The sequence below is a fragment of the Sebastes fasciatus genome, chromosome 18, assembly GCF_043250625.1.
Source record: "Sebastes fasciatus isolate fSebFas1 chromosome 18, fSebFas1.pri, whole genome shotgun sequence".
In the NCBI taxonomy this organism is placed as follows: Eukaryota; Metazoa; Chordata; class Actinopteri; order Perciformes; family Sebastidae; genus Sebastes; species Sebastes fasciatus.
This window is the reverse complement of record NC_133812.1, coordinates 6,691,983-6,707,938: the sequence shown is the minus strand read 5'-3', so window position 1 is coordinate 6,707,938 and position 15,956 is coordinate 6,691,983. Positions and strand designations below refer to the sequence as shown.

Genomic DNA, 15,956 nt, shown 5'->3' with positions numbered 1-15,956 from the left:
CGCCTGTGAGGGATGAGCGGCGCAGACGCATGAATAAATAAGGGAGCTGCATGGCGTGCCTACAGAGCCGCGACGGTGGGATTTAACAGCCTGATCTGCGTCTGACTCGAGCCCCGTCGCTTGGTCCTAATTTTCAGAACCCGAACCCTGAAGGGGCTCTTTGATTTCTGGACAACGCGTTGGTGTCGGAAGATGATGTCAGCATGGCTAACTGGCACCTTTCTAGTGTTTCAAATGGTGCCTCTTTCATCTCTGCAGCCACTCAATTCAACATGTCCACGCCGCGTTAGATTTTCATCAAACGTTTAGCATATCATAGCGGCAAAATACGACACGATTATTTCGTTTGATGACTTGGCACGGCCGTTTTCTGAGCACTTTTCAAACCGTTTTTTTAGGTCAAAGAAGTACATTCCTTTCCTTTTCCGGCGGTGACTGAATCTTTCCAAAGGGTTTGTCTCAGCACAGCCAACGTGATAAAACCTAGCACCTTAAAAATCTCAGGTGAGGACCATTTCGACCTGGTAATTATTGCTCTGTTTAAGTCCGTCTCTTCTTTGCTGACTGTGTCACTCGTGGCATTAAACCGTGCCCGTGCACTTGATTTCACCAGTTCAAGTTCCAGATAAAAAGACATCACACTACAAGGAAGACAAAAACAAAAACATAGGGAGCTTGTCCACCCTTTAAATGAATGCAGAAAGCATTGCCATTGAAGTGCCTAAAATAGTGGCAATACGTAATCTAACACATTTTAAGGCAGTATTACGTCTACAACGTTCTTGGATCCACCCTAAAAAAATTGTATTTGCAGCTCAACAATGCACCAAAACAAACACGTGTGTGCAACATTTTAGGCAGAATGACGGCAAAAACAATTTGCGGTGGCTTCAAATTCAATAAAACCGTTCAACAGTGCTGCAACATTCTACTCAATAACCAAGTAACCGTTATGCGTTTCCTGTAGTGAACACTAAGACAAAGGATATTGCTACTCTGATATAAAAGTCTGTTGATTCAAAGAACAATTCGCCTCCTCAGTGTTGCACTCATCAGGAAATTCCTTAATAGAAAAAATTGAAAGGTTGAAACCATGTCAAAAAACCCAAACAAGCGTGTGAGGATACCATTTTCACTTCAACAGCACATGAAGGAAAACACGAGTCACTGCAAACAGTTCAAACAGTCCAGCGTGTGTCAGCAGCACGAAAAGTACCTTTGAATCTGCACCTAAAAAGTTCTGCTCTGTTTGGATAAAAGAGAGTTTACCCTGTTGTCAACGTCAAAAAAACTGCTGCATGGTGCCACAATACGTCACTGTGGCAGAAGAAAAGAAAATTAACAAATTTGAAAAAGAAACAACTGAAACCACCGCAAGTAGACAAGTTGTTTTTGTTTTTTTTGTTCTTTTTAAAGGAAATCCATAGCCATGGTGTGCACTTAAATCATTCATTAAGTTAAAGAAACGGAAGTGAAAAACTCCTTTCCAATGCGCCATTTGATATGTGGTTGAGTTCATAAGCGCTTCTAAAAAAAATAAAAATGAAAGGAAGTAAAAAGAAAGTCATCTCGTCCAGGTAGTTTCTTTTTTTGTTGTTGTTTTTTGCCCTTTTCCTCCCTTTAGTGCCCTTTGAAGAGGCGGACCACAATCCTTCACTGAGGAACAAAGGAATGATTTCACTCCAGACACAGCCGGAAGAGTCAGACATAACAGATGTCCGTTTACTTTGACGATAATCCCGGTTACGTCCCAGGCACTGCTCCAGATAAGTTCTGTTTTTTTCGTTTTTTGCGCCCCCGTCTGACGCGGTCTGTCGTCGCAGTTCGTCACACCTGGACACCCGTGCCGTGGAGATGCAGCATCTGGGCTCTCATAGTCTGTATGCTGCTCATGATCTTTTTCTGATGCCCCACCAGCGTGATCCCCAAGCTCATCACGTCCCTGGAAGACAGGACAACACATCAATCAATGCACTGGACCACAGTGAGGGGCCAAACAAGTGCGATTTACAGCCTCAGCTTTTTCATTATTGTGAGTAAAAGGGTACAAAAAAGGCAGCTGAATGCAGCAGGCTTGTTTATGAATCTCAATGATGAGTTTTAACATCAATGTCAAGGATGATGTGGCAAAAAATATGATCTGAAGTTTCTTTTTTTTTTTCTTGGGAAGTATGTTTGGAAAGTTTATTTGAACCCTTGAGCATTTTATGGGGATGTGGAGACGAATGTTGACATCTGATGGTCATTGGAAGTTCTGAGTAACAACTCAATGGCAAGCCGCAGTCTGGGCTGATACTCATATTCAGCTGCTTTCAACTAGTAATAAACAGTAAAGAGTTCACACAAGTTCATGACGCTCAGGATGAGGACCCACCGCATGCAATGTTGCAATGTTTGATATGGCATGGTGACACACCCAGGGATGGGTATCGTTTAAATGATTAGTAGCACCCTTAAAGTGATACTAATACCAATAGAGTACTTCATTTGATATGATATAACAGAATACTGTATCACTTCCAATAATTTGTGTAGATGTTTGCATTAAAAGCCAACCAGGATAGGGGAGAACTACTATACCCTTTGCGCCCAAAGAAGGCTTTTAATGTGAAACATCCTTGTAAGTGTTGAGTGTCATTGAGGGTAGCTTATCACCCAATGAAAAAACTCCAAATTAGAAAAGACTGGAAATATTTAGTGTGAGAAAAAAGTTTTTTTTTCTGATAGAAAGACTTTGAGTAATAGAGCAGTCAGTATACAATGACTCCATTGTTGAACTGATGGAATTAGTGCTGTGGAAATGTACATTACACTGCATTTATCAAGACATCAGATAAACATGGAGGAGGTGTTGAGTTTGCATTTACAGCAAATTAAAACCGGAGCAAATCAATGAACAGGGAGACTTCTTACTAAAATATGTATAGGATATACAGTATAAGTATAGTAATGAATCAGGGAAGAAAAGAAGGCCTGGTTATCTCTGCAGTTTGCTCTGCAGGGTAAATAAAGGCCCAGGCCAGTATTGGAAAAAGTATGGTAGGTTACAGAAACTCGTAGATGTGTTTACTCAGGTTACAGCCCGGACACACTAGGAACTTCAGGAGCGTCTCACAGCAACAACAGACAGTGAAGGTGATCTATTTACAGTATATTGACATCATACCAGCAACATTACTACAGTTTCGAGGTCTATCTGTAGAATATGTTACGGAGATGAAAAAAAGTAAAGACTTATTTTTAAATCAACACTTCCTATTCAATTTCAAAATAAAAGCCCTCAAGCATTTTTTCTATGGACAGAATTCCTTCATTTGTTAACATGATGCTTTTATTCTGAAATATGAGCAGTCAGTGCTGTGGAACTTGTAGTGACTTGGAGAGCTCCATGAATTGATAAAGTGTGGGGTTTAAATCAACACTTCCTGCTTTCATTTAAAAATAAAAGCCCTCAAGCGTTTTTTTCTGTGGACAGAATTCCTTCATTTGTTAACACAAAGCTTTTATTCTGAAATGTGCCGGACAGTGTTCTAGAACATGCAGTGACTTGGAGAGCTCCATGAATGAATATAGTACGGAGTTTTAATTGTGGATTATTACTATTATTTACAAATTACCCCAAGTTTCTTAACCTTTCTCAGTCTAAAATAAATATAAATTATATTTATTATGAAATGAAATGGCCATTAAAAGGCAAACTCTATGTAGAACGAAAGGGCTGACAGCAACAACAGACACATAGCTGGTGTGAACGCCCGACGCGTGTATCACGCAGCCACCCAGCCACCACGCGCTCCTGACGTTCCTTGTGTGTCCAAAGGCTTAGGATAGAAGGAAGTGAAGTGTAGGTGTAATCGCATTCTAAATGTGGCTGGCATTAATGCTCTGTACTGATGCCTAACCACTTGAGGGCTTCATATCTACTTACTCGATTGACATCCTGGCCACAGATTCCAGGGAACTGTAGCCAGCTGCTGTGAAGTTGTCTCTGTATCGCTCCATCTTGATGGCTTCCAGCCACTCTCCCACTGAGCGGAAAGCGGTGAAGTCTGGTGTGCTCTGATCTAACAGTGGACTAATTGGTCTGCGGGATGAGCACAGAAAGATGTTTATGTCTTATGTGAAAAGGAAACGTTCTGCTGAAAACACAATCAAGCAGGAGACGAGACAAAGCGACGACCAAAGGCATCCAGCGGTGCAGTAAATTGCGAGAAGGGGGGAAAAAACTAGCTGATTGGAGGCTTCAATCAATAAGAAATTCACAAACAGATGCTGCATGTCAGCTTTCTGCTTCTGGAAAATATTTCTGTCAATACATTGTCAATCTGATTACATTCACCACATACAGTCTCCATATAATAAAATGCTTTTTAACCAGCTGTAACCTCTCAATCTCACCTCGGGAAAGTATGTTCTGACTGCGAATAGAATTCATCTGACAAACGTCAGAGTGAGGTCTGGAGTTCCCACTGCACTTTAAAGTACCAGGAACTCATTACAGAGATTGATTTAAAAGCCCTGCTATTGACCATAAAGCCATGGAAGCTGCTTTGGGGTATCGATCCCCTGGGATTTATCTTTCATCTGTGAACTACAGAGGCTAAATCATCCGCTGGACACTTTGGATCATCCACTAATGCACTAAAATAAAAGTTCAAATTCTTTATTGTATGAAGGTTCACTCTGAAATGATTCATTTGGGGTTTTATTTCCTCACCTTGTACATGTTCCCACTGGGGTTTTCAACGTATTAGGGTTGCGGATCATCTTATCAAGGATGCCAACTATCTGATCGAATTTGGGACGTTCGGCTCTGTCTTTCTGCCAGCAGTCCAGCATTAGCTGATGCAGGCCTGGTGGACAGTCCATTGGGGCTGGAAGACGGTAGCCCTCCTCTATCGCCTTTATGACCTGGAGAATGCACAACAGATTAGTCAGTCATTAGTATCAGCATTTAGTATCATCCTAAACCCAAACACTTTAGTATCACCCTAACCCCAAACCCTTTGGTATCAGCATTTAGTATCATCCTAAACCCAAACACACTAGTATCACCCTAACCCCATCCCTTTGGTATCAGCCTTTAGTGTCACCCTAACCCCAAACCCTTTGGTATCAGCCTTTAGTATCACCCTAACCCTAAACCCTTTGGTATCAGCCTTTAGTGTAACCCTAACCCCAAACCCTTTTGTATCAGCCTTTAGTATCACCCTAACCCCAAACCCTTTTGATATCAGCCTTTAGTATCACCCTAACCCCAAACCCTTTGGTATCAGCCTTTAGTGTAACCCTAACCCCAAACCCTTTTGTATCAGCCTTTAGTATCACCCTAACCCCAAACCCTTTTGATATCAGCCTTTAGTATCACCCTAACCCCAAACCCTTTGGTATCAGCCTTTAGTGTAACCCTAACCCCAAACCTTTTTGTATCAGCCTTTAGTATCACCCTAACCCCAAACCCTTTTGATATCAGCCTTTAGTATCACCCTAACCCCAAACCTTTTTGTATCAGCCTTTAGTATCACCCTAATCCCAAACCCTTTTGTATCAGTCTTTAGTATCACCCTAACCCCAAACCCTTTGGTATCAGTCTTTAGTATCACCCTAACCCCAAACCCTTTGGTATCAGCCTTTAGTATCACCCTAACCCCAAACCCTTTTGATATCAGCCTTTAGTATCACCCTAACTCCAACCCCCCAATTCCCTGACCCTCAGCCTGTAGTACTCATCTCTATGAGGTAGCTTATGGCAACATTTAATTCTTCAGTTTGGTTGCTGAGATCTTGGAATGATACCAATAGACAGTGTCCCTACATCTCAGCAGTGAAGTTGTTGAGCAAGATGTTATAATAGATCATAGCTGATAACGGCCAAGACGAAGGATGTGGTTTGTTAAAAAAAAAAAAAAAAAAACAGACAAAGGATGTGAGATCCAGCATGTAATACATTAATGAATTTCCATTTGATGGTTGATGGTCATGTTGAAAAGTTTGTGTGATTTATTCTTTTCTCTCATTTAATGATCCTGAAGAAAAGGTTATGTATTATTTTATTTTGCCTTGATTATTGTAGCTCTCATCTCTTTGGGCTCAGTCGGAAAACAATCTCCTGCCTTCAGCTAGGTCTTTAACCAACTCTTTAGGATCATATTACATGTCATATTACTTGTCCTTGTCCGTCTTTACTGGCTGCCTGCATGTTTTAGAATGGATTTCAACATTTTACTGATAACCTTTAAGGCACGACAAGGGCATGGTTACACCGTAGATATTTAGTACGTTACACGCCACAGTGCAGGCTAAATTGTGAGTTTATGTGTAAACAAAAGGCTATATTTAAACAGCTCTGATAAATAATAGAAAAGATCTTTCCACAGAGCCTTTAAACATAATCTATTGTCACTCTGCATCATGCATGCAGTTTAGCACAGAGTTCATTAAAAGTCAATGCCGTGAGAACAGTGGGTGCAGCGGACACTTTGATTTGAGCCCCTAGCTCCCCGTCCTTTATTGTGTGGATAAGGAGCTGTGTACGCTTCTGCATATATTCATCAGCTATTTCTGTCAGGACCGCTCAGACGAGAATGAGTCATGGAGGGAAAAGGTGTCAAAACACTGAAACTATTGGGAAAAATGCAAATACCGTTCTTCCTGCATCCCCGGAGGATGTTTGCTGACATCTTGACAAAGTGCAAAAAATTTCTGACATTGATGTCTGTCAAGTAGCAGAGCGTCAAAACACCACATACGCTACATTTAATGCATGGCCATCTTGTTTAGCATTTCTAACATCTGATTGTTGCAATCAGCATGCTTTCGCTTTGGAGCGCCGGAGAATCTTAATAATGTTTAGGCCTGATGCTGTGGGTGCTAAACACCGGGCGCCATATAGGAATCTTACGGCCCGAACTAACTCGCCGTCTATCATCAATCAAAATGTGCCAAGTGTCCGACAATAAGGAACAGCTTCAAGTGGTCTGGCGCAGTTGGACTCCCTCAGTGGGAGTTGGCAGGAAGGCAGGCAACAGCACTCAGAGAACTGCGGGTGAGTCAATCATTATAGCAATTTGTGACATTTGTAAAAAAGAAGTGTGGGACTTCAAAAGTAAATGTGTTCTTTGAAGAAGAAAAGTCTGGGCAATGTCAGGGGGTCAGCTTTTGCTTTGTCTTGATGGTAAGGCACCTTAAAGATACATTCTCTGATTTAATTACAACACCTACTAGAAACCTGAAATCTCCACATTCTCCTTTCCAGCTGTACTGCACTGAGTTTCACAGCATCAGCAGTCAGGTGGGAGAAGGTTCTGGGACTTTGAAGCTGTGTTTGTTTTTCCACGTTTTTTTTCAGTTTGAGCTGTATTGCCGGAGCTAGAATATCTTGTTTTGACTGCGTTGTGCTTCACTGAGTTCATTTAATTCAAAGTGACTCCTATTAAAATAATGTGTATTGTTGTATTACTCTGGGATACAGCTACAACATGACATGTCATTGACTCATGTTCAGGTTTTGTAAACATCCAACATTAATCCTGCTATGTTTTACGTACAACCAGAGAGATGTAAACTAATTTCCTCTCTTGCAGTATGTGAGTGTACGGGGGCATTTTACATGTTTCATTGACGGGTGTCAAAACACCTATAAAAGGGATAATTAAAGGAGCACTCTATAATTTTGTATTGCACTCCATAAAGTTGGGCGTTTGTGAGCGATAGATTTAATAAATAAAGTGGTCAAAATCAAAGCAGCAGAAGCCGACATATCCTGACGTTTACACACGAGCATGCTCTAAAAGCACTGGATCCTACATTTCCCATAATGCAACCCACAACATATTTTCATTAGACCCTCGCTGACTGGTAAATGACCATATATTTTGAACACCACACCTCCACAGTTTGTAACGCAGGCTTTCTGTTAAAACTGTCTCTTGGTCCAAGCTCAGATAACCTTGATGACATCACTATGACATCATCAGGGCCACAGAAGACATTATATAACTTGTTCCAGAGGTTGAGTACTGAGCATGAGGATTAAACTAATCTTGATGTGTAAAATTGATTAAGTGTCCCTTTAAAATCAGAGTGTATCTATGTCTTTACATCCTTGACTTCTATGTCTAAAACAAAACGAGTGCAACGCAAACTGCAAAATATGCACGAGCTGCTGGCTGTGTAATTGGTTCAACACTGCTACTCACACTGGTTCACATTACCATAAGTAATTATAAACTTTTAAAAGGCATTCGAATCAAAAGCATTCTGCATGACAAGTGTTTTCCAGTCCTGTTACTTATACTAATAGCAGCATCAAAAATCCATGTTCTCTGGACTTCATTTCAATGCGTGTCCCATTCCAGGAACTGTTCCTCCTTCAAATGGATTCAGACTGCATGATTATAGCAAGACTTCTTGAACTAATTAAACCCAAGGTCACCGTCCCCGGCGAGCTGTTCTCGTGAGGGTCCTGCAAGAAGGCCTCAAAGAAGAGCTACAAACTGGGATTTTTGTCTGGGATTCTCTATGTTTTAGCGGGATGACTTCATTAGAGGATAATTAGGGATGAATCTGGGGAGAATATTTGCCCCCTTTCAGATGATCGTTAGTAAAATAGTTGTTCTCCCAGATTGGAAGTAATGCATAACCTCCACTGTAGGAACACTCTAACTAAACTAGCTTGTTATTTGTGAGCAATACCGGATTTATGGTTCAGAAACTCGTCAAAACATGTCAGAACATAGTAAAAGTACCCCTTTAAAATCAGAGCATATCTGTGCACGCTTTACAAAGCCAACTCTTTTTTTTACTAAAGATTATGATCGTTGGTTATGAGGCAGTCCATCAGCAGAATCACAAAGTAACTTATTGACTTTATATCAGGCGGTAACTTACGTCTTGATTGGACATATCCCAGTAGGGCCGCTCCCCATAGGACATGACCTCCCACATGACAATGCCATAACTCCACACGTCACTTGCAGAGGTGAATTTACGATACTGTATGGCCTCCGGCGCGGTCCATCGGACGGGTATTTTGCCGCCCTGTTCAGTAAAACGCAGGTCAGTGGCTGGAGTAAAGATCAAATTCATTATATCCTGAATCTTCCCCTAAAACATCAATTAGAGAGAGTTTTACAATTACACACATGGTCAAAACACAAAGAAATTCCACAAACTTAAAGGGGACATATCATTACAATGTATTGTGCACATCCATATCTGGGTATTTGGAGTTCCTACCAACCCACAAACTGTGAAATAAGACAACCCAGTCAGTTATTTTTGTGGGCTGTCTAGATCAGAAATCATGTGATTCAATAAGCCAATCAGATGTGGCTCCCCTTCCTATGTCACACGCAGGCCCATTAACATATACCGTCCACAGCTTGAGAACTACCTTTGCAAAGGTACAATATATTTTTCTTGCAAGCCAATCAGAGCAGACTGGGCTTTTTAAAGAGACAGGCGCTAAAACGGAGCGTTTCAGACAGAGGGTGAATACAGGTATATTCAGACAGACAGGATGAGAAAAATAATGTGTTCTTTGAACATTAAAGCATGTAAACATGTTCTAGTAGAAACCCAAAATACAAGTATGAACCTGGAAATAAGCATGATATGTCCCCTTTAAGCAAAAATACTGCCACCACTTTCTAATAAGGCATCCTTTGTGGGTTTTGTAAGATGTAACAGATGACTTTAATAATGGTTAGTAAATCATTTATTGAGGTTTTAAATAAAAAAATTATTACTCATTAATAAGAACAAAAAGGTTGTGTACTATCTCATCGGTGGGTTATTAACAGACAAAAATGCCATCAGAGCTCAAGGAGCCATTTTTGCTTCTTTTGTTCGGCCAACATTCTCAAAATTCTCAAATTTGCACTTATATATACAAAGAAAAGAAGCAGATCCTCACATCTGAGAAGCCAGGACCTGCACATCTGTTGGCCCATTTTGACTGACAAATTGATTATAAAAACATTATGTTGGTGATTAATTTTCCGGCCATTGACTAATTGTTTAATCGCTAACTATTTTCCCCATATTTCATATGCATGTATATTAGGGCTGTCAATTGATTAAAATATTTAATTGCGATTACGCATGATTGTCCATAGTTAATTGTGATTAATTGCAAATTAATCACACGTTTTTTAACTTTTCAAAATTAACTTTAAAGGGAGATTTGTCAAGAATTTAATACTCTTATCAACATGGGAGTGGAGAAATATGCTGCTTTATTCAAATTAATGTATATATGTATTATTGTAAATCAATTAACAACACCAAACAATGACAAATATTGTCCAGAAACCCTCACAGGTACTGCATTTAGCATAAAAAATATGCTCAAATCATAACATGGCAAACTGCAGCCCAACAGGCAACAACAGCTGTCAGTGTATCAGTGTGCTGACTTGACTATGACTTGCCCCAAACTGCATGTGATTATCATAAAGTGGGCATGTCTGTAAAGGGGAGACTCATGGGTACCCATAGAACCCATTTTCATTCACATAACTGGAGGTCAGAGGTCAAGGGACCTCTTTGAAAATGACAGTTTTTCCTAGCCAAAATTTAGCGCAAGTTTGGAGCGTTATTTAGCCTATGTAACGATTAGCTAGTATGACATGGTTGGTACCAATGAATTCTTTAGGTTTTTTAGTTTCATATGTCTTCACTTTAGATTTAAAACTGAGCCTGCTACCTCCTTAATATCGCAAGTTGTGTTAATGCATTAAATTTGCTTTAATGCATTATTATTGTGATTTTAACAGTAGTTTGGTGGTGTAGTGCATCTATTTCCATCTTTCAATGATATCCTAAGGATCTTATTGACATTTAGTTACTAATGTTGTGCATCTCTTTTTTGATTTTGGTTTGGCTCAGCATCTGATTGGTTGTTCATCGTGGCTCTCGTATAAATATGCTGTTGTTTCATATTGTGAATTTGATGCTTGCATGCAAAATGTCCATGACCTAAATGTTGCATTTGTAAGTGTATTAGTCAGTGCTGACAGTGCACACATTATGACCTAGCAGAGAGATTCCCCAACCTGGCAACCCAGAACTTGTTCTTATTAATGGCTTATGGCTGATTTATAAAGCATTAGTAAATGATTTACTAACCATAAATAAGGCATCAGTTACAACTTATGAACTCTTCATAAAGGCTGAATTGTCAGAGAGTTGTATGGAAACATATCTTGTTTCACATATTAAAAATGGTGCGGACTACTTGGCCGTGCACCAGTGCTTCTGCTCTATTTTCATGCACCGGCTGTGACTTGATTAGAGGATTCAGACAGGGCTCTGGGTAGGGAGAGCAAGCACTTTAATTGACTCACAGTTGTTGTGTAGACAGCCTCGGGATCGTCGTCTATCACCCTTGACAGGCCGAAGTCAGACACTTTACATACGAGATTGCTGTTGACAAGGATGTTTCGCGCAGCCAGATCTCGATGGACGTATCCCATATCGGAGAGGTATCTCATTCCCGCCGCTATGCCCCGCAGCATCCCCACCAACTGGATGACTGTGAACTGACCGTCGTGTTTCTGCGCGGCACAGAGAGAAAAAACACAGGCAAGTTCAGCCATCTTCACTGACCATGAGGGGAAAATGTAGGTCACAGCACTGCAGCAGCTCTAGCACAAGATTTATGATATGTATGCGATGCATAGATCCTACTGCAGACCGCCTGCTCTCTGGGACACTTTCTAGCAAAAGCAAAGAGAAGTTACAAAAGATGCTGCTTTGAGCCTCCTGCGCTTTCGAAGGTGATACTCACCCTGAGGAAACCATCTAATGAGCCGTTCTCCATGTACTCGATGACAATCATCACCGGCTTTCCTATACGGAACACAAAGACGGACAGAACAATAAGATCAATAAGATGATTCATTGATACCTGAATTTGTTTTGCTTACAAAATGTTCCACAATAAAAACAACTATGCCGAAACTGCTTCCGAGTTATTTTTAGCTGCGTGTTTCATTGGGCTTTTAATTAAAGGTTACCATCTGTTCCTTTTATTACTGTGTCTAAATGAGAAAATGTTAAACAAGGACTGTGGCTAATTTAATCAGATATAATGTCACTCTAACTACGGCACCGTTACCTCCCAAAGCTAAATGCGCTTCGATGAAACCGATCTTACGGGATTTTTAAACCATCTCAAACGCCGAATTCACACTTTCATTTCACCTTCAAGTGTGATTTCTAGGGCTGGCAATCGATTAAAATATCCAATCGCGATTAATCGCAAATTAAACCCATATTGTTTTCAGCTGTTCAAAATGTACCTTAAAGGGAGATTTGTCAAGTATTTGATACTATCATCCACATGGGAGTGGGCAAATATGTTGCTTTATGCAAATGTATGTGTATATTTATTATTGTAAATAAATTAACTATAAAAAACAATGACAAATATTGTCCGGAAACCCTCACAGGTACTGCATTTAGCATAAAAAAATATGTTCAAATCATAACGTGGCAAAATCAACAGCTGTCTATGACTAGCTCAAAACTGCATGTGATTATCATAAAGTGGGCATGTCTGTGAAGGGGAGACTCGTGGGTACTCATAGAACCCATTTACATTCACATATCTTGAGGTCAGAGGTCGAAGGACCCCTTTTGAAAAAGGCCATTCCAGTTTTTCCTCGCCAAAATTTAGTGCAAGTTTGGAGCGTTAATTATCCTTATTCCTTAGGTTTTGTAGTTTCATATGATGCCAGTATCTTCACTCTAGCTTTAAAACTGAGCCCGCTACAACCTCCGAAAGATCGATTGCGTTAAAGAAATTAGCGGCATTAAAACGAATTTGCGTTAACACGTTATTATCGCGTTTAACTTTAACAGCCCTAGCGATTACCTCTCGTCACGACTCCCTCCAGGTGCACGACGTTCGGGTGGTCGAACTGCCCCATGATGCTGGCCTCGCACAGGAAGTCCCGCCTCTGCTTCTCCGTGTAGCCCACTTTCAACGTCTTGATGGCGACCGACGTGTCCCGCTTTCCAGGCAGCTTGAGCCGGCCGCTGCACACCTCCCCGAACTCTCCTGTGTGGGGATGAAGCATTCATGAGTGAGGTGGTTAAAAAAAACAAAACTTCACAATGACAAATTTATTAGTGTATTTTGAGACAAAGCAGCTGTGCAGTGGTGGAATACAAATTGGAGTGCGACATCTTGTTATACTCAGGGGAGTGTAACCAGGACCTATAATAAGACATGCTAGAGATGCACAGACACTGTCATTGACCGCCTCTGTAAAACCCATGTGGCAGCAATTTCTCAGCTGTGGGAAGATCTCTGTGACTGCCTCCACCAGCCCACACGTTAATTGCAATGAACTTTTCCCCCCCCCTTTGCAATAGCACTATCAATATACAATGCATAAAGCTGTGTCAAGGTGTAAATATCTGGCTGTCAGCGTGATATATGAGAGCACGGAGTGACTACACAGCGAGAGAATCAGAATGGGCTCACCTGCTCCAATAACCCGCTCAATTTTAATGCAGGAGGCGTCCAGCTCCTTGGCAAATTGATGGACAGCCCTGTTCGGGTCCTCGTAGGTTTCAGGGTCAATGTAGGTTTTGGTGCCTGGAAATTTAACTGTAGAAAGGTAAGAGGATTACTGTCATGATTAAATATGCACGCTACGCACCGGCGGGCACTTGACAGGCAAACGATTACTAAGACCAGTGGTTCAGACGGAATTGCTGAACAGACAGTGGCCGGTGTCAAAAAGGGGGTTCTCACACAGGGAAATCTATCAGGAGTGGGAAGCAAAGATTTGAGTAACCTTGGACCTTTAACCTCCCTGCAGCTGAGACTACCTCATTGAAGAATAATCTGGCTCACCGGCCACGCTGGTTCATATACTTATCATGCCTGGTGGTCTATTGACACCTGATGTCACAGAGGGGGTTGTTTCGCTACATTTTTTAAAATCCAACAGCAAGTAGATGTTTTCTGTAATAATTTGAATTTTACAAATAGCTGACAACTTCATTGTTTAACTACCTTTACATAATTAAAGGGAACATATCATGAAACACTTTTTCAGTGCTTTTTCTCACAAGCCAATCAGAGCAGACTGGGCTTTTTCAGGAGGGGGGCTTAAAGAGACAGGCGCTAAAACAGAGTGTTTCAGATGTAGAGTGAATGCAGGTATATTCAGACAGACAGAATGATTAAAATAATGTGTTTTTTTTTACATTAAAGCATGTGAACACGTTCTAAGACAAATCCAAAATACAATTAGGAACCTGAAATTGGGCATGATATGTCCCCTTTAATGTTGACATCTTAATTCCACTTTATAGCTTTTACTTTGAAAACTTGGATTTATGTGGTTTAAATCCCCCTCTTTGATATTTTCAGAAGGTAATTTGAAGTTCTGAATCAAAGTACTTAATTCTTTTAGTAGGAGTTAAGATAGAAGATTCAAGCGTACGGTGTTTCCAGTGACTCATCTTTTTTTTGTAATATGAGTGACTGGCCTGATAGGACAGAAGTGTGATCAGTTGTGTTCAGGCTCGATTGCTTGTCCAGCTATAATGTTCAAATCTAATTTTAAATCTGGTAAAGTTGAATTTTCTGAGTTCACCCTAAAAATATAGAGCATATACTGAAAATTTGAAATTGCACCAATTGATACAGCCTTCTGAAATTCACACTACATACATTCAGATAGATTTTCAAAGTAAAATATTTCAATGCTATAAATACATTTCAACATTAAGATTTCAGTGGTGATTACAGTTCGGTATTTAGTTGCTGATTAGTTTCAAATTCTCGCAGCATTTCTTTTCGTCCAAATATTTTTTTTTTGCAGACACTACTTAGTGCTGGGAAAAATGTTTTTGTGTAACATTCTCAGATCTTAGAAACATAATAAGATGGAATTGAATATAAATACAAAGCTAAAGTAGAAAAAGGACACTGCTCCAGTAATTTTCCCAGTAACACTAATGTGAGAAGAGTTCATGAATACCCATGAAGTGAGAGTGTGAGCAGTTTGTAACGAATAAGGAAAACAAACAAGGTTAGAGTAAGGCCAGAGATGGGGTAGTGGGGTTTACATTTTGAACAAATTAACAGCAAATTACAGTTTTATGCACTATTAAGTGAACACACCACTCATGGGGGTGATTACACTACGCATTTTAAACTCCACTGATAACAATATAACCTGTCAACTTTAAAATGTAATGAGCTGCTACAGCCATAATACGCTGATAAACGCTGGCCAGAAACAACAGAGTAGAGCACTTATTTATGTGTGTGGAAGGAAAAGGCAATGTGGCCGATCCGATGGCGTAAACACAACAAATGCATTGTGTTCCAGTGAGGGGACGCCGGCAGCTGAGATTTCCCTCCACTTGCTCCCATAATTGCTTCGTCCATCCGAGATGTCAGCGGATCTGATAGCAGATGTCTTATCGGGACTTCCTCGCTGCTACATGGCAGACAAATTGGGTCTACATGTTGAATTTTGCGCTATCTAGCCTCCTCCGCCCTGGCAGCCTCTCGTCATTTGATATTGCACGGCGGATCGCTCCATTAAGCCAGACACTAGCCTTGTTTGTGTTTTTCTCCCAGTTTTTTTTTGCTTCAGTAGGTGGGACCTGGGGTGGATCTGTCAGATACTTAGCAGTGGCCAACCTGGGCTCACCGGCACTGCCTCTGCTTTAGCCGTACACATCGTGACAACCCCTGACCCTTTGTTTCCAAATCAGCAGTTCGCCTACAGCGTGGATCATTACGGCTCTGCTTGGGGAAGCTGTCTGCAGCTGGATCTCCAGGGGCATCATTAGGGGTGGTGTATCAGTGTTAAAAAAATACCCTCTTACTGATAGAAGGCCCCTTCAACGGAGCAAACACCAGAAACTCTGTCGCTCACTAAAACCACCTGAGTTATCGCTTCTTTTTTTTATTTTTTAAG

General features: G+C 40.8%; 1 protein-coding gene across 7 annotated transcripts in view; it reads right to left on the bottom strand.

The window, feature by feature from the left end:
- Positions 1-1,389: 1,389 nt before the first annotated feature.
- Positions 1,390-15,956, bottom strand: part of epha7 (eph receptor A7) — a 102,043-nt gene continuing 87,476 nt past the window's right edge. For 2 of the 7 annotated variants that reach the window (XM_074616422.1, XM_074616424.1), the window contains exons 10-17: positions 13,496-13,621; positions 12,881-13,066; positions 11,792-11,853; positions 11,349-11,558; positions 8,890-9,105; positions 4,718-4,911; positions 3,929-4,084; positions 1,390-1,942 (exon numbers count right to left, since the gene is read on the bottom strand). In XM_074616422.1, coding sequence (XP_074472523.1) covers positions 1,828-1,942; positions 3,929-4,084; positions 4,718-4,911; positions 8,890-9,105; positions 11,349-11,558; positions 11,792-11,853; positions 12,881-13,066; positions 13,496-13,621 — 1,265 coding nt within the window. In that variant the 3' untranslated portion in view covers positions 1,390-1,827. The remainder of the gene's footprint in view (positions 1,943-3,928; positions 4,085-4,717; positions 4,912-8,889; positions 9,106-11,348; positions 11,559-11,791; positions 11,854-12,880; positions 13,067-13,495; positions 13,622-15,956) is intronic. The other 5 variants (XM_074616427.1, XM_074616428.1, XM_074616423.1 and 2 more) reach the window with 3 other exon arrangements.